The 20,632-nt window shown below is 42.0% G+C and overlaps 1 protein-coding gene across 2 annotated transcripts in view; it reads left to right on the forward strand.

Annotated features, from left to right (window-relative positions):
• Nucleotides 1-2,428: 2,428 nt before the first annotated feature.
• Nucleotides 2,429-20,632, forward strand: part of Rad54b (RAD54 homolog B) — a 69,952-nt gene continuing 51,748 nt past the window's right edge. For both annotated transcript variants that reach the window (XM_021159883.1, XM_021159884.2), the window contains exons 1-3: nucleotides 2,429-2,521; nucleotides 6,654-6,804; nucleotides 13,300-13,411. In XM_021159883.1, the coding sequence (XP_021015542.1) occupies nucleotides 6,670-6,804; nucleotides 13,300-13,411 (247 nt within the window). In that variant the 5' untranslated portion in view covers nucleotides 2,429-2,521; nucleotides 6,654-6,669. The remainder of the gene's footprint in view (nucleotides 2,522-6,653; nucleotides 6,805-13,299; nucleotides 13,412-20,632) is intronic.

Raw genomic sequence — 20,632 nt, forward strand, 5'->3', positions numbered from 1 at the left:
CTCAGAAATCTGCCTGCCTCTGCCTCCCAAGTGCTGGGATTAAAGGCGTGCACCCCCACTGCCCGGCCAGTTTATGTTCTTACCCATGTAGGCAGTCCCAAACTAAATCGGGTGGTGTGAAACTTCACACCAGCCTCCCCACATCCCCTCTGCACTAATTATAAAGGTCAGATCTCCTCTTCTTTGGGGGATTTTCTCTGAAAGCTTTCTTCCTGGGGACCTCCCTTACTACATTATTCTGTCCAGGATAGCTCTCCCTTACTTTTATTCTGAGTTATCCATTTCAATGAAGTTCTCTAGGCTTTAGGGGAAGCTTCTGTTTTCCTTCATGTTGTTTCTGGTACATTGTACTGTGGTCTTTGTCGTCTCCTCCACTGGAAGCCCCTCATGGCAAGGCCCTTTCTCTAATAAACATCATTCCTGAATGGCTGTTATGTGTCTGCTCCTTTGACAAACCAGTCCTGGGCCACACTGCCTTTAAAAACCAAAGTGTGGTAATGCATGCCTTTAATCCCAGTACTCAGGGAGGCAGAGGCAGGTGGATCTCTGTGAGTTCAAGGCCAGCCTGGTCTACAAAGGGAGTTCTAGGTCAGCCTGGGCTGCACAGTGATACTTTGTCTAGGTGTGTGTGTGTGTGTGTGTGTGTGTGTGTGTGTGTAGTGGAAAGGGGATAGAGAACCTTATTACATTGTTTGCTTTGTACTTAAAACTGTTACTGACTGAACTTAAAAAAACAAAACGCCTATATTTAAATGTTCATAAAGGGGCTAGAGAGATGGCTCAGCAGTTAAGAGCACTGGCTGCTCTTGCAGAGAACCTGGGTTTAATTGCCAGCACCCACGTGGTGCCTCACATCTGTCAGTGACTCCAGTTCCAGGGCTTCTGACACCCTCACACAGGCATGCATGCAGGCAAAGCAGCAGTGCACATGAGATAAAAATAAGCCATAGAAAAATGTCCATATTTAATCTTTGTTCCTGTAGCTTTTCAGATGAAGTGAAATGGTAACTATGAAGAAGAAACTTTAGTTCACACTCAGAAAGCTAGACGAATTTTAGCACGAGGTTGCATAGCATGGTGACTGCAGAGAGAGTTGTACAGTATATCTCAAAAAGCCAGAAGGAAGGGTTTTCAAAGTTTTCACCCTAAAAAAAAAATAAGAATTTAAAGAGGTAGGCACGTTTACCTTGATTATATAGTACACACACAAGTAAAAGCATCTCATAGTGCCCATTAATGCGTAGAACTTTTGTGTCTGTATGTCATTTAACAAGAGTATTTACTCATTTATCTGTCTGCCTGTTTGCTTTTTGAGACAGAGTCTTGCTATGTAGCCCAGGCTGCTCTCTTATGGTGATCCTTCTGCCTTAACCTCCTGAGTGTTGGGATTATAAGTGTGTGCCAGCATACCTGACTTCACGCTGTGGAAAGAGAAGCACCATAGTAGCAGCAGACAACAGCTTTCCACCTGCAGCGGCCGGAGGGGGTCTTATCAGAGACCTCTGCTCAGGTGAGGCTGTGCTTCTTAACTTTGCCAAAGAAAATAATTTCAGAAGTCAGTGGGAAGCCAAATTTGAGTTTATTAAGAGATGTTAATGTAGATTTAAGCAAGGCTTTAATAGAAACTGCATCTTTTAGGTACAGAAGTTAAGTGTGTTTGAGTGTGGGCGTCTCAAGAGAAAAATTACTAAATATCTTACAACGGTCAGATACAACACTGGTGGCTTCTGAAGTTAGACTGGTCAAAGGTTTCTAAAAAACTGTTTTCAGAGGAAGGGTCTACATAAGTTTTATGTCTTTTAAGTTTTAAGTTTTGCAGGCACTTAAGTTGGTGTACTTCATGTGTGCAGTGTCCAGAGACACCAGAACAGGATGCTTTTTAATTGTCAAACGTGTATAAAATCTAGTGAATGACCTTTAACCACTCGGTCTTTTCAAAGGATCTAACTCCAGAATTCTTAGGGCAGAAAGATCAGCAAGACCTTGTCTATCAAGACCTTGTCTACAATACTTTAAGATAGTGTCTTTTTTTTTTTTAAAGTCTAAAGGAGCTCTTCTCCTTTTCACGGGAGTCCAATAATCACGCATGTGTTTTTATACTCCTAGACCTTAAAAGGGCTTGTAAAACAGGGGCTGCAACTACTGTAGCTCAGTGTCACTTGAGTAATAGGATTTCGTGTACCTCAGTGGTGCACACACTTCTATGATCCGAATCCTAATTTATTGATTTAAGTTGTGAGGCTTATCGCCTCAGCTAGAACCTGAAGACTGGAACCAAATCAGTTCGTTTTAGATCTAGCAGTCAACCGGAACCAAACCTAGACGCACGTAAAAGGAAGTGCAAAGGTACCTGCGACGGTTGTCCAATCAGAGTCGGGGGCGGGGCCAGCACTGCGCGCCGTGGTGCGCATGCTCGGCGCCCGGCCCTTGGTTGGCTGTAGGAAGGCGGGAAGCTCGAGCTGGTCGGCGGCAGGAGTTGGTACCTGCTGCGGGGCGCTCACGGTTTCGGTCAGCCTGCGGGGTAGGTCTCTGCAGCGGAGGCCCGGGGAGGCGCGTGCGGGGCCTGGTGCAGGATGGCGCGGGTCCCGGGGAGCGGGGCGAGGCGGCGGGAGCGCCCTCGCTGGCTGGGCAGGGGGCAGGGGGGCGGGTCCTGCGGGCCGAGCGATCGCGGAGGCCACGGTCCCCGAGGCCGCCTGAGGCCTGAGAACATCAGGTGTCAGCCAAGAGGCTGTGGAACCATCTAGCACCTTCCCTAGGCGAATTACCCACCCACTAGTTCTCTCTCGCCCTTCTCTCCGCTCCTGGTTTCAAGAAACAAAAACACACCATTTACATTAATTATGGAGGATTTTGTAGGTAGGTAGATTGGAGACCCAAAGTCTAAGGGGAATTTACAGTATGAAATGGAAATCTTATTACCCAACGTAGCTGGAAGCCAAAAAGCAGAAATAGCAAGGCCTGTTGCTAGCTGTTGGAGTTTTATTTATTTTCTTGCATCCTAGAAGTTGCCACACCCTCTTCCCCGTGTAGTCCAGAGGAAGGCAGAGATTCTAGCTATGATCCTATAATCCCTCTTGTCTTTCCTCTCCTGGGACCTTTGTTGTTTCTGATTTCATAGGATTTTGTGGATTAAACAGGCAACAGTAATTATAAGTAATAATATTACAGAAAATATTTGAGTACTGTGTGTCATGCTTTGTTCTGAATTCTTAAATTAATCTCACAGTTGCATAGTCGTATGCTTGAGTGTGATTAAGAGTGAATAAGACACAAGAGGAGACAAGGATTTAAGCTAACTGCAGAATCACCTGCTGGGAAGGTCATTGGTGCACAGTTATTAAGGCAAACATGATGTGCTCCAGGTATCAACCTGGTCTGGCCGTTTTCCTTGGGAGACCTAATCTCAGCTGTAGCGTGTTACAAGCCTCAGAAATCGCAGCATTTCTATAGAGCTGCCAAGTGGCTTTATATCTAGGGCCTGTAAAAAAGGTCTCAGCAAAACTAGATTACAAACCAGCTAGAGCCTGGTAAGAGATGGAAGATCTCAAGTTCAGAGCCAGTCTAGGATCTATAGAGAGCCCTTGTCCTAGAAAACAAAACAAACTAGTAAAGATGCTAATATGTTTGGGGAAATAAACTAATTTCTGTAGTTCACCTTTTTAAAAAAAATTATTTATTTTATGTACACTGTTGCTGTCTTCAGACACACCAGAAGAGGGCATCAGATCCCATTACAGATGGTTGTGAGCCACCATGTGGTTGCTGGGAATTGAACTCAGGACCTCTGGAAGATCAGTCAATGCTCTTACCCGCTGAGCCATCTCTCCAGCCCCTGTAGTTTACTTTTAAATGCATCAACAAATTAGATCAACAAAGCACCAGTTTCATAATTTGCTTTAAGATTGTGCTTGTAGTGATGGTTTGTATTTGAAGAAATTTGACCTCCACCCAAATCTTTTAAATGAGTAAAAATTTACATCAAATAGTTAATGTATTTCATTTTAACATTAATGAAATTGAGACTAGCTTTCAATGCAATGGTGGATGTAAAGTAATGTCATATTTGAAAATTTATGGCATTTTAGATTTAACAAAATATGATATATTTAACCAGTGTAGTTTGTTATAAAGATAACATCGTCTTTGTGGGAAATTTGAAGTTTGAAAAGAACTCAGAATAAAAATCGCATTTTAGTCTAACACGCGGAGATAATCAGTGTTAATGTTATAGCACATATTTTGCTGGTCTTATCATGAAATTCATTTATATTTCTTAAAATTTTACTTATATGTTGTGTGTGTGTGTGTGTTTGTCTATGTGCGTGTGTGTTTGTCTGTGCCATGGTGCATGTATAAAATTAGAGGACAGCTTGTGGGAGTTGGTTCTCTTCTTCCACCACATATATGGATTCCAGAGATTGAATTCAGGCTTCTTGGTCATCAGGCTTGTCTTTACCCACTGAGCCAGCCATCTTGCCAGCCCAACAATTCATTTGTTTTATTTATATAAACCTTATGTATATAGGCCTAAAGAAAACAATTTTAAAGTTAACGATTTTACATTTGCTTGTTTTGTTTATTTTGTGTGTGAGGGTGTGTGTGTGTACTATGATGTGCCAGCAGAGGTCAGAGAACAACTTGTGGAGATTGGGTCTTCCTTTTTGCCACACCTTAGTCCTGGAGATTAAACAGGTAATCAGACTTGGGTGACAAATGCCTTTAACTGCCAGTCCAGTTTACAGGCCCCAAATAATAATATTACGTAATATTTTTGGTGTCCTTGTAAGTGTGACTATGACTTGCTATATTAGACTAAGTGAGAAGGAATATTCTATTTGTGGTACTAATAATTGGCTCTTAGATTTTCAGAGTTTGAAGCCCCGTGTGTGTGTGTGTGTGTGTGTGTGTGTGTGTGTGTGTGTGTGTTTTGAGACAGGGTTTCTCTTTGTAGCCCTGGCTATCCTGGAACTAGCTTTGTAGACCAGGCTGGCCTAGAACTAACAGTGCACATATTTGAGGGGCCTAAGCTGGTAGTTGGGAGATACAGAATGCTCTAAGGATAAGGTAGAAAAGCCTTTCAACGTCATACAGAGGAAGGAGTGTTCAAAGCCCCAAGGAAAAGAGAGCATGTCTGGATGGAGGAGCTGCAGTAAAGACCCAGAAGCTTAGGAGTTTGTGAAGACTGTATTCGGTTGTGAGCATGGGTTGTGATCTAGCATTTGTTTATGGACATACATAATCATTTAAGCATATTTTTGATACTTTCTTAAAATTATATTTCTGAATTAATCAAATGATTTTGGTAACTATATGCTTGGCAATGGTTGCAGTGAAGTACTGACTACATATATGACACACATGTATACACACACACACACACATTCGTAAGATGGATGTCTCAGCAGGTCTTCAGTATGTGCTGAAATCTTGAAGGAGTAGGCTTGTGAGTGAAGGGATGAACTAGCCAGGGAGAAAGAGAGTGGTGAGCAGGCAAAGAAAGCAAGCTTCCTTCTTCCATGTCCTTTGTATAAGCTGCCGGTAGAAGGTGTGGTTCTCAAAAGATCTGGATTAAAGGTCTGTATTTCTACTTCAGAATCTCAAGATTAAATGTGGGCTTCCTACTTCCCATGATTTAATTAAGAAAAAAATTCCTCACAGTTGGACCAGCCACTTGGCTTTTAGTTAATTCTAGATATAGTTAGGTCTACAACCAGGAATCATCATAGTTACCAAGGCAACTTAAATACAAAGAACATTCAGTCTGGGCAGTACAGTTCCAGAGGGTTAGAGCTTATGACCACCATGCAGGGGGGGCATGGTGGTAGGCAGGCTGGCGTGTCCCCAGGGGAGCAGGATCTGAGGACTTCTGGATTTTCATCCACAGACAGAAAGACAGAGGAATGGGGCTGGCTTTTGAAATCTCAGCCCAGCCTCAATGGAACAGCTCCTCCAATAAGGCCACACCTACTAATCCTTCCCAAGCACTTCCATCACTCTATTCAAATACATGAGCCTATGAGGACCATTCTTATTCATACCGTTACAATAATGGTGAAGAAAGCAGACATGATTGTGTTATCGTGTTTTATTTATTTATTTATTTATTTATTTATTTATTTATTTATTGAGACAGGGTTTCTCTGTGTAGCCCCTGGCTGTCCTGGAACTCACTCTGTAGACCAGGCTGGCCTAGAACTCAGAAATCCACCTGCCTCTGCCTCCCGAGTGCTGGGATTAAAGGCGTGCACCACCACTGCCCAGCCCATCTTATCTTTTGAGATGGTCTCTCACTAACCTTGGAGTTTGGCTAGAGCAGCTGGCTAGCCAGCCCTGAGATGCACCTCTCTCTGACTGTCTGGAGTTCCTGATTCATGCTGTGTCTGCAGTGACTGTTACATGGGTATTGAGTATTCCCAGCTTAGGGCCTCATGTTTGCACATACCACTTTATTTAATGAAGTCTCCCCTACTTCAACTAAGGCTTATTTCTCTATTTATAAGATTATTTTCATTTTGTATGTATGATTGTGTATCTCCACGTGTGTGTGTCTACTTTGGTGCCTTCAGAAAAGGGTGTCAGATCGTCTGGGAGTGGAGTTACAGAAATGTGTTCTATTCATGTTGATGGATGGTTTCTGTTCTGGTGTTTTTCAGGTTAGTATTGCTGAGGATGAGAAGATCTGCAGCACCAAGTCAGGTGCAGGGAAAGTCCTTTAAAAAAACAAGATTCATACCTCCAGGAAGAAGTAATGCAGATGTGAGTAAGGAGATCACAAAGATGAGTCCAGATACAAAATTGTTTCAGGTAAATCAAAGAAGGGGGTCATGATATGATCTACCCCCCTCCCTCCCTCTCTCCCTTTCTCTCCTAAAACTAGGTATGGTCTCTCATACCTTTCTATCTTTCCCAATCATCCTCACTCCCCCAGCCGTGGTTACCACGTTGATCTGCCGGCAATTTTGCCAGGGGTATTGAAAATTCTAGTAGGCAACAAGGTTTTACTTTTTGTTGAGAGGCTTTTAGTTGTTGTTGGTTTCTTTTGTTGTTTGATTGCTTTTGACAGTCTCCCTATACAGAACAGACTGGCCTGAACTCATTATGAAGCCTAAACTAGTTTTTTTTTTTTTTTTGGTTTTTCGAGACAGGGTTTCTCTGTGTAGCTCTGGCTGTCCTGGAACTCACTCTGTAGACCAGGCTGGCCTCGAACTCAGAAATCCGCCTGCCTCTGCCTCCCGAGTGCTGGGATTAAAGGCGTGCGCCACTACGCCCGGCTCTAAACTAGTTTTGAACTTATGTCAATCCTCCTGTCTCAGCCAGCGAGCAAGTGTATCTTCTCAGTGTCTTTTAAAGGCAAGCAACACAAAGCATGACCACTTCCAGGAAGATAAACAGTGACCACAAATCCTCGTGTGTCAAGTTAATGGTACACAGTATCTGTGATTGACAAGACTGTTTTCTTTAGGCTAGGACATTCTCTCAAGGACGCATGTGTAAGCAGAGGAACTTGTCAGGTTATAATGCACCTCAATAAAGAACGAAGACAGATGTTGGCAGACTCATTCATGATTAATCACAAATAATTAGTCAAAGTGCTCCCCACACAAAATCTTCCAGAATTCTTAAAATAACAGTGTGGCCTTTTGTTAGTAGCAAATAAAAACCTTTTCAAGGAAGTACAGTTGTAGGGTTACGGGAGGTGGGACATGGGAATTTTGACCTTGCTTATGCCCCGTGCTCTTGCTGGGCCTGGTTGGGCCTGGTGAGTGTTGGGTCATAGGGAAGCCCCGGGACACCGCTCCAGGGGTGGGAAAGCCACAGTTTGAGGTGTAGGACAGCTGGAACTGGCTCATGGGTTCCTGGGCCTGCAACAAGGCCGGGCCCATGGAGTTCTCAGGCTCTTGGACATCCAGGGACTACTGAAAGCTGTGGAAGAGCTGAGAATGGAGTGGGGGTCCCCCTGCAGGCTTGGCTTGCTGGTGGCAATCTTGGGTTTGGCTTGAGCTTGGTGGCAGTTGTGGCTGGAAGTGTAGAGAGGCTGTCTACTCAAGATTAGACCACAGCTCTGTAAGCAGAGGCCATCTCCATGGCTCCCCATGGTGGAACCTGATGAAAAGAGACAGTTGATTGTGTTAAGGCATTTCTTGTCATGGTGGAAAGTGGATGAGTAAACCATACCCCACTTCTCAGGCTGGGCCTGAGGTTAAACACCTTTTGCAGAGATGAATGTCTGGGAAGGAGAGCTTATTGGCTAAGATACCTCATTAAAATGGAGATCTGTCTTGAACCTTACACGCCCTCTACATGTGGAAGGGCTTAGGGCATTGTCCTCATGTGACTGATGGCCACAAATCTATCAGGCCTGCAGCTAGTGACTGGGGCCGGGTGCCTGGGAGCAGGCAAAGCCCCTACTGTCCCTTCATTGTCTCTGGGACTTTTAGCCTTAGCTCAATGGGGACCATGCTACCTTTCACAGTTCCACACGCAATCTCTTATAGAAAGTCATGTGTGAGCTGGTAGGGTGGCTCACTGGGTAGAGGCACTTGCCACCAAGCCTGGCAAACTGACCACAATCTCCAGGACTCATGGGGCGGCAGGAGAGAACAGACTCCCATAAGTTGTCCTCTGACTTCACATGTGTGCACATACACAGACACCTGCAGAATACATAATAAATAAATGCAATAAAAAATCTAGTCATGGGGTTGGAGAGATGGCTCAGTGGTTAAGAGCACTGACTGCTCTTCCGAAGGTCCTGAGTTCAATTCCTGGCAACCACATGGTGGCTCACAACCATCTGTAATGAGATCTGGTGCCCTTTTCTGGAGTGTCTGAAGACAGCTACAGTGTACTTACATATAATAAATAAATCTTTAAAAAAAAATCTAGTCAGTGTTCTTTCAAGTTATTGATTCAATTAATTGAGGCTTGGGAGAAAGTGGTTTAAAGAGGAAAAATACACATATAATTTACATAATTATTCCAGACTTTTACATCATCATTGTTTTCTTTGCTGGGGGTGTGTGTGGGGGGGTGAGCCCAGGTCCTTGTACATGGTAGGTTAGTGACTTTTGATGGAGCTACAAACTCAGCTTCTAGGTGTTTAAATTATAAAGAGTAAATGTTGGGCCAGGGTGCTTGTGTATCCCTGTAATTTCAGTAGTCCTGAGGCAGGAGGACTGGGAGTGTGGGGCTTTGAAAGTTTTCACACTTTGTCTCAAAAACAAAAGATGACTAAAAGGGTCTCTTGTAAGAAAAGAAGATTGTTTGTATAGTTTTATTTTATGTGTGCATGTATGTCTGTGCACCATGTGCATGGAGTGCCTCCACGGAAGGCAAAAGAGAGCATTGGCTTCCCTGGAACCAGACCCTCAGAAGGTCTGGTTAACAACCATGGGGGTTTTGGGCATTGAACTAGGTCCTCTGCAAGAGCAGTTCATGTTCTCAACTGCCTAGCAATCTCTCTAGTCCTAAAAGAATTATTTTTGCCTTAGGTATAAAGAGAAGGTTCTTAAGTGGAAAGGTGGTATATAAAACATACAAAGTATATAGATTATTTCTGCATGTATATCTGTGCCACGTGCATGCTTGGTGCCCATGGAGGGCAGAAGAGGGCATCTGGTCTTCTGAGACTAGAGTTATAGACAATACTGAGCTGCCATGTGGTTCTGGGAGTTGAACCTGGGTCCTCTGGAAGAGAAGCTAGTGCTTGTAATTGCTGAGTCATCTCTCCAACCTAAGTCATTTTTTAAAAAAATATTGGGGTAAAACATATAACATAAAATGTAATTTTTTTTGGTTTTTTTTTTTTTAAAGTCAAGTTCTCTGCAGCCCAGATTGGCCTGGAACTCGTGTATCCCTGGTTGTCTTTCAAGTTGCTTTGAACCTCCCTTCTCTGCTTCTTGGGAACTGAGGTTACAAGATACCTGGCTTTTGAGATTTTAGGGATTTTTAAATGTGGAACTGAGTGGCATTGATAACTTTCAGCCATTGTGCAAGCATCCTCATTGTTCCCAAAGCTTTCTCAGCAGCTCAAACAGAAACTTTGTACCGGCTAAACAGTAACTCTAGCGAAAACTCTGCCCTTTAGCATAGCACTCGCCCTTGGGCAGGGACTGCTGCTGCCCACGAGGTTCACTCCGTCATGGACTGCAAGAGGTGGAATTCTGTGCTCTTTGCCATTTGGAGTTCTGTATTTTCAGAGCTCATCTACGTTGCACTATACACTGGATTTGATTCTTTTAATCCGTTCTTACTATATTGTTTTGTTTATGGTATGCATGGGTGTGAGTGCCTTGTGCTACAGTGCTCCTGTGCAGGTCAAAGATCATTGGTTCTCTTCTTGCCTTATGTGGGTTGGGGACCTAACTCAGGTTGTAAGCCTTGATGGTAAGTGTTAGCCACAGAGCCATCTTGTTGGCTCCCTTTCCTTTTTAAACAGTTTCTTCTAGTTCGCATTGGCCTTGGACTTGCTGTGTAGCCAAGGATGGCCTTGAACTTCTGGATTACAGGTGTGTGCGCCACCACGCCTGTTCTACATATGGTTCTAGGGCTCAAATTGTGCCCTTCCTTCATGCTGGGCAAGCCCTCCAACTAGCTACACAGCAGCACAGAACTTTAAATATGTTCCTTGGCTTTAATAGATTTTTTTTTTAATTTCTTTTGACTTTTAAAGATAGAGTTTATCTATGTTCCTGGCTATCCTGGAACTTGTTTTGTACACTAAGCTGGGCTCCTGCTTCTGTGTCACAAGTTCTAGGATTAATGGCATGCACTACCACTGCCTACCTGAGTCTTGAACTCTTGATTTTTTCTGAATATGAGTGTTTTTTGCATTTCTTTCTCCCCATCTTTCTCCCTTTCCTTACTACTCTCACCTCTTCTTTCTTATTTTTGAAACAGGGTTTTGTAACTCATTCATGCCGTAGACTAAGCTGGCTTTGAACTCAGAGATCTACCTGCCTCTGCCTTGTGAGTGCTGGGATCAAAGGTGTGCGGCACCACTGCCTGGCTCACTGTTGAGGTAATAAATTTACAGAATGTGTAGCTACCACCACAGTCAATTGTAGACATTTTCATGACTACAAACAAAATAAAACAAAACAAAACAAAAAATCCTTATATGTTAACTACTACTTCCATTTGTTTACTTGACACAGCTAATATATTTTGTCTTAGACTTGCCTGTTATTGACATTTCATATAAATGGATTCATGTGAAATATGTCCTTTTGTAACTTGCATAGCCTTTTCCTTTAGCATGTTTTCCAGGTTTATCCATGTTAAAGCAGGCATCAGTAATTATTTGTTCTTACTGCTGAAATACTAGTTTTCTCTTGCTCCTTTAACATAGTACCATGGATTTATGGACTTAACAGCAAAAATGTACTGTCTAATTTTGAAAGCTAAAAGGTAGAAACAACCAAGACTCCATCAGTAGGTAGACTATTGATGAGCAGTTGTGGTATCTACACACATCGGCATATTAGTCAGCCATTCGGGGTCAAGGTCAAAGTACCTGTGTTGGTGACTCTTCTGTTGTCACCGTAGAATACCGTGACCAGAGTCAGTCAGTAGGGGGAAGAACTTACTTGGGTTTGCGATTCCAGAGGATAAGAGTGTCTCATGGTGGGGCAAAATGGCAGCAGGAAGCTGGCATGGTGGAAGGATAGGAAGCTGAGAGACAAAGCAGAGTGTGAGCTGGAAGTAGGGTGAACCTATGAACTCTCAAGGTCTGTCTGTACTGACGCACTCTGTCCAGCAGCTCCACTGACTGGGGACCACGGGTTCATATGCCTGAGCTTAGGAAGACGCTTCTCACTTATGTCGCCACGGGCAGTACTTGGCTGGGCTAAGGTCAAGGTAGGGCCTACGAGGATTTGTGGAGGCTTTTAGGGAAGAGTCCATTTATTTACCTGATTTCTTGACTTTCTACCTCAGCCTGTTGAGTAGTCCTTCCAGGCTGCAGCAGCTGGATATCCAGCCTTTGCAGGTCATTATGATTTCCTTTTCTGTCTTCCAGCCAGCACTGGGAACCGCCGCCGCTTCTCTGGTTTCTGGGTTTGGAACCCCATTTGGTTAGATTGGATCTGTTTGTATCTCCTGAGAATGTGTCTGAAAGTCCCTGACGGCAGCCTCTGAACCCCATTTGCCACATAGAATAAGACAGCGGCATCTTATAGATTCTGGGCACTAGACAGTATATTTGAGAGAGCACTTAATATTCCCTTGTGGCCTGCTGAGATGGCTCAGTGGTTAAGAGCACTGACTGCTCTTCTAGAGGTCCTGAAGTCAAGTCCCAGCAACCACATAGTAGCTAACAACCATCTATCATGGGATCCGATGCCCTCTTCTCGTGTGTCTGAAGACAGTGACAATGTTCATACATAAAATAAATGACATATATAAAATAAATCTTAAATAAAAAAAACCCCCAAAAACAAAAAAACCCAAAACCTTATATATAATTGTAAAAAAAAAAAAAAAAAGACCAAGCTGGGGGTGGTGGCGCACGCCTTTAATCCCAGCACTCGGGAGGCAGAGGCAGGCAGATTTCTTTTTGTTTATTTGTTTGTTTGTTTTGTTGTTTGTTTTGTTTTTTTTCGAGACAGGGTTTCTCTGTATAGCCCTGGCTGTCCTGGAACTCACTTTGTAGACCAGGCTGGCCTCGAACTCAGAAATCCGCCTGCCTCTGCCTCCCGAGTGCTGGGATTAAAGGCATACGCCACTATGCCTGGTTTACAGCAGGCGGATTTCTGAGTTCGAGGCCAACCTGGTCTACAGAGTGAGTTCCAGGACAGCCAAGGCTACACAGAAAAACCCTGTTTCAAAAAACCAAAAAAAAAAAAAAAAAAAATTGGAGCTCATTAACTCTTCCTGAACCAGAGAAAAAAAGAAAGGAAAAAAATTCCCTTGTATTCATTTACTGTGTCGTACACATCTCATTCATTAGTTAAGGAGTGTTTGGTTTATTCCAGCTTTTGTTTAGTGGCACTGAGGTTTAAATTCAAGACCTATGCTTGGTAGGCAAGTGTTCTACCAATGAGCTCTTGAATTTTCCAGGCAGCATGTTGCATAACTCAGCTGAGTTTGAGTTGCTGTGTAGCTCAGGTTGTCCGTGGCCTTGTTATGTGTTCTAGGCTGCCTTTCAGTTTAGAACCTAGGTCCTGGGAAAGTACCTATTAATACAGATATGTTGAAACTGGCTCGATTTAAGTTTAGAGCCTATTATATAAAAATGTGGGAACTTAAATTTAATTCATGTATCATATATGTATGTATGCAATTCTTTTTCTCTTTTAGTGTGCTGAACAGTCACAAAATGATCCAGGTGTATGCAGTTCAAATCCTGGCCCCACTGAGGGAATCCCTAGGGAAGTGGGTGATGGGACGAGAGTAGATCCACTTCCTCCAGGTAAGACACTTATTGTATTATGTTTGTACTTAAGTTACTTCACAGTGCTCTAGAAATGATTATTCAAGAATGAATGTTATTTGATAATTGTTGATATAATACCACTGGATATTTTGCTTCAGGTTATCTGTTGTCTGATTTTATGTTTAGAAGTTGAATTTAACCGTTTAACTAAAAGGCTGTAGCTCAGTGGTTAGAGTGTTTGCCTTGCATGGCAAAGTCCTGGGTTTGAGCTACAGCACTGACAAAATAAGCAATCTGAACAAACCTTAAAACCATGCAGTTGAATCTTGGGTTTTGTAGTAGGACTATGTTTTAGACTATAGGAAAATTGTTGATCAGGTACAATCTTTAAGCACCAATTAGTTGTATTTAAAATTCTGTGAATAAACTTGTTGATACTGCTAAACTAGAAGAGAAAAACTTGAAATATGCAAGTCACAACTTTATTGTACTCAATGTTAAGGTCAAATCAGATTTGAATTATTAATTCAAGAAAATCTAGCATTTTACTTGTGTTCCATCTCTCCATTGTTGAACCGAGTTAAAATAATTATGGTTCCTTTGTAGAATTTATTTGGCTTTGATAAAGGCTTTTTTTTTTTTTTTTTTATGTTCCTTTGACTGGATAGGTTCTGGGAGCTGGCCTCAACTCTAGGGCTACTGAATACTAAGTATATAATTACTTAGCCTTTTTGTGAATTCAGTTTTGAAGGTAGAAAAAGCAACTGTGTATTTTCCTGGTTATCCATCCTACTGCTTGTCAGTGTGGCTGCTGCCTGTCTGATGGAGTCTCTGTCCTTCTGTCCCTGCTCCCAGACTCCCTTTTTTCTTGTTCTGGGCTTTCCCTTTCACTGTCAGGCCTAGGGCAGATAATCAGTGCTGTGTGCTTCTCTTCTCTTCTCTTCTCTTCTCTTCTCTTCTCTTCTCTTCTCTTCTCTTCTCTTCTCTTCTCTTCTTTCTTTCTTTCTTTTCTATTATGGTAGCTGATTTCTTCATCTGAGAATGATGTTTTTACTATGGAATGTAATATAATCTGTTACTGATTTGTGCTTTATTTGTCATCATCTTAATACTAAATTTGAGGAGTAGTTAAGAGTTAAATTGAAGAGTGAATTAATTCACTGAACCCTTAATCCCTTTGCTGATTTAGTGGGTTCACTGGACTGGGAGGCCTGTTCCTACCTTCGGATTCTCTCCTGCCTCTTTCTCAGAGACAGGGCCACTCACACCAAGAAATGTTTGTCCTCTGGTCGATTGCTGCAGAAGCATGTCGGTAGAAAGGCGTGGGAATGAGAGAGAATGTGGCATGCACAGGTCGTACCTTTTGACACCCTTTTAATTCTAGGTCTAATTCATTCTGGGGAGATGTAAGCCTGTATATTTCAGTTAAAATATGTCCCCATATCCCCACATTACCTTCTTGTTTTGAAATTTTTCCCATATGTAAAGAAGTTGAAATAGTTCAGTCAGCATTCTAAATTCAGAAGTTGATTATATTATGCCTCATTTACAGTTTTCTTTCCTCCTATTCATGTGTGTTAGGAGTTGAACCTATGGTCTTATGAACATTAGGCAAATTCTCTACCACTGAGTTCTATAAGATGGTTTGTTAATTACTCTTGACTGCATTCTGTTTCACTGGGTACTTGTCTCTTTATAGCACTCTGTATTTGCAGATGATGTTCTTTGAGGATGAAGGTTTAAGTTTACCTCTAATGACTCCCAGAGGTTCACAGAATGTTTTCTCTATGGAGAGTGTGATAGAAGAGCCCATTTTTGGATAGCCCATGTCCTAGTTAATGTTATCATTGCTGTGATGAGATGTCATGACCAAAGCAAGTTGGGTAGGAAAGGGTTTATTTGGCTTACACTTCCACATCACTGTTCATGATTGCGGGAAGTCAGGACAGGGCCGGAACCTAGAAGCAGGAGCTGATGCAGAGGCCATGGAGAAGTGCCGATTACCAGTGTGTTCCCCATGGCTTGCTCAGAACTAGGACATTAGGACTACCAGCTCTGGGGTAGCCCTATCCACAATGAACTGGGCCCTCATTGATTGCTAACTAAGAAAATGTCCTACAGGCTTGTCTATAGCCCCATCGTATGGAGGCATTTTCTCAACTGAGGCTCCCTCCTCTCAGATGACTTTAGCTTGTGTCAAGTTGAAATAAAACTTTCCAGCACCGCCCCTTTATTTATGAATAGTTGAGTCATTTTGGCCTGGGCCTGTGGAAACCAAATCCTGGAAGAGGGGAAATGTGAGTTGAGTATGTTTCCTACAAAGGCAGATTCTGAGTACTGATGTCCGTGAATGTGACTTTCTTTTCAAATGCGGTGTTGTGTCCAGCCAGCAGATCACAGCCTGGGTTCTAGCCTGGAAAGGCATTTTGGAAACCTGGAAGAGAAGAGGGGCTAGGCGGCAAGAGAAGGGAATGAAGCTAAGACAACATTCTGATCAAAGCTCAATTTTACTATTTTCAGACACTCAGTTATAAAGGAAGGGGGAGGGAACCCGATTTCCCGCCAAACAATCTCGGGGTCCAGTAGCAGGACGAACACGTGTGTGCCTCCAAGCAGCAAAGGCAGGGTCCAGCAGTAGGCGTGGCAGGACGAATGAGCAGGAAGCTCCACCCTTGAGCAAGCAGGTTCAAGCAGGTGGGGGAAGGGAGACCACAATGCGGGTCTTTGCAGATGTGATCATGTTTAGATGGATTCAGTTTAGTTTATGATTGTGATGGCTATTCTTGGTTGTCAGCTTGACTACATCTGGAACAACCCCTCCCTCCCCAAAATGGAGGGCTACCTGTGTAGTGAGAATTCAGGACTTCTGTTTTCTTTAGAGTCAGAGAAATAATAAGACTATGTTTTTGTTTTAATCCGAGGTGTGGGGATGTGGGGCTGCTTCAGACTGTCCAGAGCAGCTGACTATGATTTGCCTCGTGCTCTAGCAGATGCATGGTTTTGCTAGCTGCAGATAGTTTCTGTGGTTGTGAGATGTTTGAATTTCTGGAAAAATTTCAAAGGGTCTGTAAATGCTAAAGCCCCAAGAGTCATTGTCAGTGGTTGTTGGTTGTTCAGGGAAGTTGGTTGCAGTTTGTTAATAGTCAGAGAAGAAACAAACAGAAAATTAAAATCTGGGATCCCTGTCTTTCTGCCCTCTATCCTTCTTTCTTTCCTATTTAGTGATAGGGGAAAAAGAACCCACAAAGTAGCAAAGACCAGCTGTATACCTGTGAGGGATCTTTGCCTAATTTGAAGTAGGAAATTGGAAGACATGCCTTGATCTTGATCCAGAGCTTGAGGCAGGAGGATATTGTAGACTTCTGGAAGCCTGTATAAAAGGCTATGGAAGAAGGAAGCTTTTGTTCTCTTCTTGCTTGCCTTTGCCTTGCTAGAAAGTCCATTCCTTCACTGGCATTAGAGTATTTCTTCAGGATTCCAGTGTAGAAGACCACCTGAGACATCCAGTCTTGTGAACTGAGTGACTACTGGATTCTTGGGCTTTATGTTCAAAGGCAGACATTGTTGGATTGGTTTGACTGTGGCCTGTAAGTCATTCTAATAAATATTAAACACAGACAGACAGACATTCTAATAAATATTAAACACAGACAGACAGACACACACACACACACACATTCATTCTTTAGTTCTGTTCCTCTAGAGAACCCTGACTAGTACAAAGGTGGATGCTAACTTTCATGAAGGGGTTTTGGAGACATGTTGTTTTTTGTAGTTGACATTCAGACCAAGTCTTTGGCTTCTAAGTACTTAGAGAAACCAAGTAGGCAAGACAAGGCCATTTGGTTGTGATGTTTTGGTGCTGTTGAGAGAGTGTCAGCTTTAGCAAGAGGCGTATTGGAAGGGATATGTTAATATGACTAGGTAAATGGAGGAAAGATAGATGTGAACAGAAGTAAGGGCATTTTGTGTGAGGCCTGGCAGAGGACTAGAACTTTTTTTTTTTTTTTTGTTTTCCTTTTGTAAAGAGATAGTTATAAGAATTGAGAACATACCTCACCAGCAGAACATTGGCCTATCATATGCAGGGTCCTGAGTTCAGTTCCAAGCTTCACACATAGACCAAAATAAATAAATAAATAAATAAATAAATAAATAAATAAGGAATAAACAAGTGAATAAAACAAGAGGAAAATTAATATAGAAGAATTGAGGAGATCAGAGGATCAGTGGTGAGGAGGACACACATCTGTCCCCTACACAGGGAGTAACTGGGACCAGTAGGACCCAGGCACGCAGGAACTCCACCAGACCAGTGGCATGGGTTCCTTCTGGTCTGTCTGGGCTGGCTCCGTGATCAGACCTTGGGCGCAAACTCCAAAGCCAGCCCCAAGAACACCCAGAGGCAGCTCCACTCCCAGGCGCTCTAACACTCCCAGGATCAGAGGATCCCAGGATCCCAGGAGTTTGGTCACAACAGGATCTCAAGGTCCCAAAGGCAGCTTGACTCCCAGGAGCTCAGACACACCCAGGATCTCAGGATCACAGGATCACAGAGACAGCTTGATTTGGAGGAGTTCTAATATAACCAGGATCACAGGAAGGACAAGCTCCAGCCAGACATAGCTAGGGCAGGTAGCACTAGAGATAACCAGATAGTGGGAGGCAAGCATAAGAACATAAGCAACAGAAACTAAGGTCACTTGGCATCATCAGAACCCAATTCTCCCACGATAGCAAGTCGTGGATACACCACCATACCGGAAAAGCAAGATTCAGATCTAAAATCACTTTTCCAAACAGGCGAAGGAAAGGAACAAAACCATTAAAGATCTGAAAATGGAAATAGAAACAATAAAGAAATCACAAAGGGAGACAACCCTGGAGTTAGAAAACTTAGGAAAGAGATCAGGAGTCATAGATGCAAACATCACCAACAGAATACAAGAGATAGAAGAGAGAATCTCAGGTGAAGAAGATACCATAGAAAACATTGACACAACAGGGAAAAAAAATTGCAAAAAGCAAAAAGCTCCTAACCCAAAATATCCAGGAAATCCAGGACACAATGAGAAATCCAAACCTAAGGATAATAGGTATAGAAGAGAGTGAAGATTCCCAACTTAAAGGGCCAGTAAATATCTTCAACAAAATTATAGAAGAAAACTTCCCTAACCTAAAGAAAGAGATGCCCATGAACATACAAGAAACCTACAGAACTCCAAATAGACTGAACCAGAAAAGAAATTCCTTTTGTCATATAATAATCAAAACACCAAATGCACTAAACAAGGAAAGAATATTAAAAGCAGTAAGGGAAAAAGGTCAAGTAACGTATAAAGGCAGGCCTATCAGAATTACACCAGACTTCTCACCAGAGACTATGAAAGCTAGAATATCCTGGACAGATGTCATACAGACCCTAAGAGAACACAAATGCCAGCCCAGGTTACCATACCCAGCAAAACTCTCAGTCATCATAGATGGAGAAAACAAGACATTCTATGACAAAACCAAATTTACACAATATCTTTCCTCAAATCCAGCCCTACAAAGGATAATAGATATAAAACACCAACACAAGGAGTGAAACTATACCCTATAAGAAGCAAGAGAGTAATCTTTCAACAAACCCATACAAACATAATTCTATCTCTAACAAGAGAATTAACAGGAAGTAACAATCACTTCTCCTTAATATCTCTTAATATGTAAATTAATATTGCTAACATATCCTAATAGATTGAAATTCATAAATATGAGGAATTAGAAATTTGTCGACTGTCATCCCGAGGTCTCTAATTTGGTAGTGAGGGAAATAGGTCCAATATTGTACAATCCATATACACTTTCTGCTTGTTTGTACATGACAAACAAGGGCATAGAGAGCACAAGGGTCTTGCTCTGTGCCACATAATGGCTTTGAAATAATGCTTCTTCTATCTCAGCCTCTCTATTAGTAGCATTGTTTATTTGATGTTTTTTTTTTTTTTTATTTTTTTGGTTTTTCGAGACAGGGTTTCTCTGTTTAGCCCTGGCTGGCCTCGAACTCAGAAATCCGCCTGCCTCTGCCTCCCGAGTGCTGGGATTAAAGGCGTGCGCCACCACGCCCGGCAGTTATTTGATGTTTTTACACTATACTATGGTTTTCAGAACAGCTTACATATTTCAAAATTATTTATACACCCAAAAGAAATGGAGACAATTAGTTTGAGAGGTGGCTTATAAGCGAACAGCAAAGAGTGAGACTGATGGCTTTGCTTGATATTTATAATTATTGTATTAATTTTGAAGAAAAGGACTTTTTAAGTTATTCTTATTCTGAGATGAATGCTTTTCAAAATCATCACAGCCAATGAACCAGAATCTTACCCTCACCTAACGTCTGTGCTGCCCTCCAAGCAGAAACATTGTTCATTGAAACAGTTGATGAATGACTTCATGGATAGATTATCTTAATATACACATCATTTCTTAAATGAATGTAACCTGTTCCCTGTGGGCTGAGAAGGACTACAATCACTCAAGTCAAATAGCTTTGATCATAGCAGGAAATCTATATGCAAAAATTGTGCCTACAATTAATTCCTTGGCGCAGCAGAACTGTCAACTCTTAGTTTATCTACTATGGAGGTAAAATTCTTTGGTGATGTGAGGGATATTCAAGTACAGCCTTATAACAGTGAACCCCAATATCCAAAAACTGTTCTGATTTTTTTTTTTTTTGGTACCACAGTAAGAGCCAAGATTTTAAGCTCTACTAAAAACAGACAAACAAAAAGACTATCCATTTATGTTCATTAAAAAAACTAATAGTGGTATGTTATTTTAAAATATCATACAGTTTATATTTGGAGATATTTGAAATTTATTTTGAGAAAAATGTATGTATTTTCAGTATTGCTGTAGATAAACATCTACATGAGACTGTTCAATTGATTGTTGTTTTATATCAAACAACTTTTGTAATACTCATTTTTATTGTTATAATATTTTATAGATTTTAAAGAATATGATAAAAATAAAAGGTATTGCAGATTTTGAAGTGGGGGGGCTTTCTGGGAGGAGTTGGGGTACAAAAGGGAAAGAAGAATGTGATGTAAGTCTATTTACTCAAAATATGTTTTTAAATGTTAACAAATTTAGATAAATTGAAATTATGTACTTTTTTTTTTCTTTTTTTTGTTTTTTCGAGACAAGGTTTCTCTGTACAGCCCTGGCTGTCCTGGAACTCATTCTGTAGACCAGGCTGGCCTC

The sequence above is a fragment of the Mus caroli genome, chromosome 4 (assembly GCF_900094665.2).
Source record: "Mus caroli chromosome 4, CAROLI_EIJ_v1.1, whole genome shotgun sequence".
Taxonomy (NCBI): domain Eukaryota; kingdom Metazoa; phylum Chordata; class Mammalia; order Rodentia; family Muridae; genus Mus; species Mus caroli.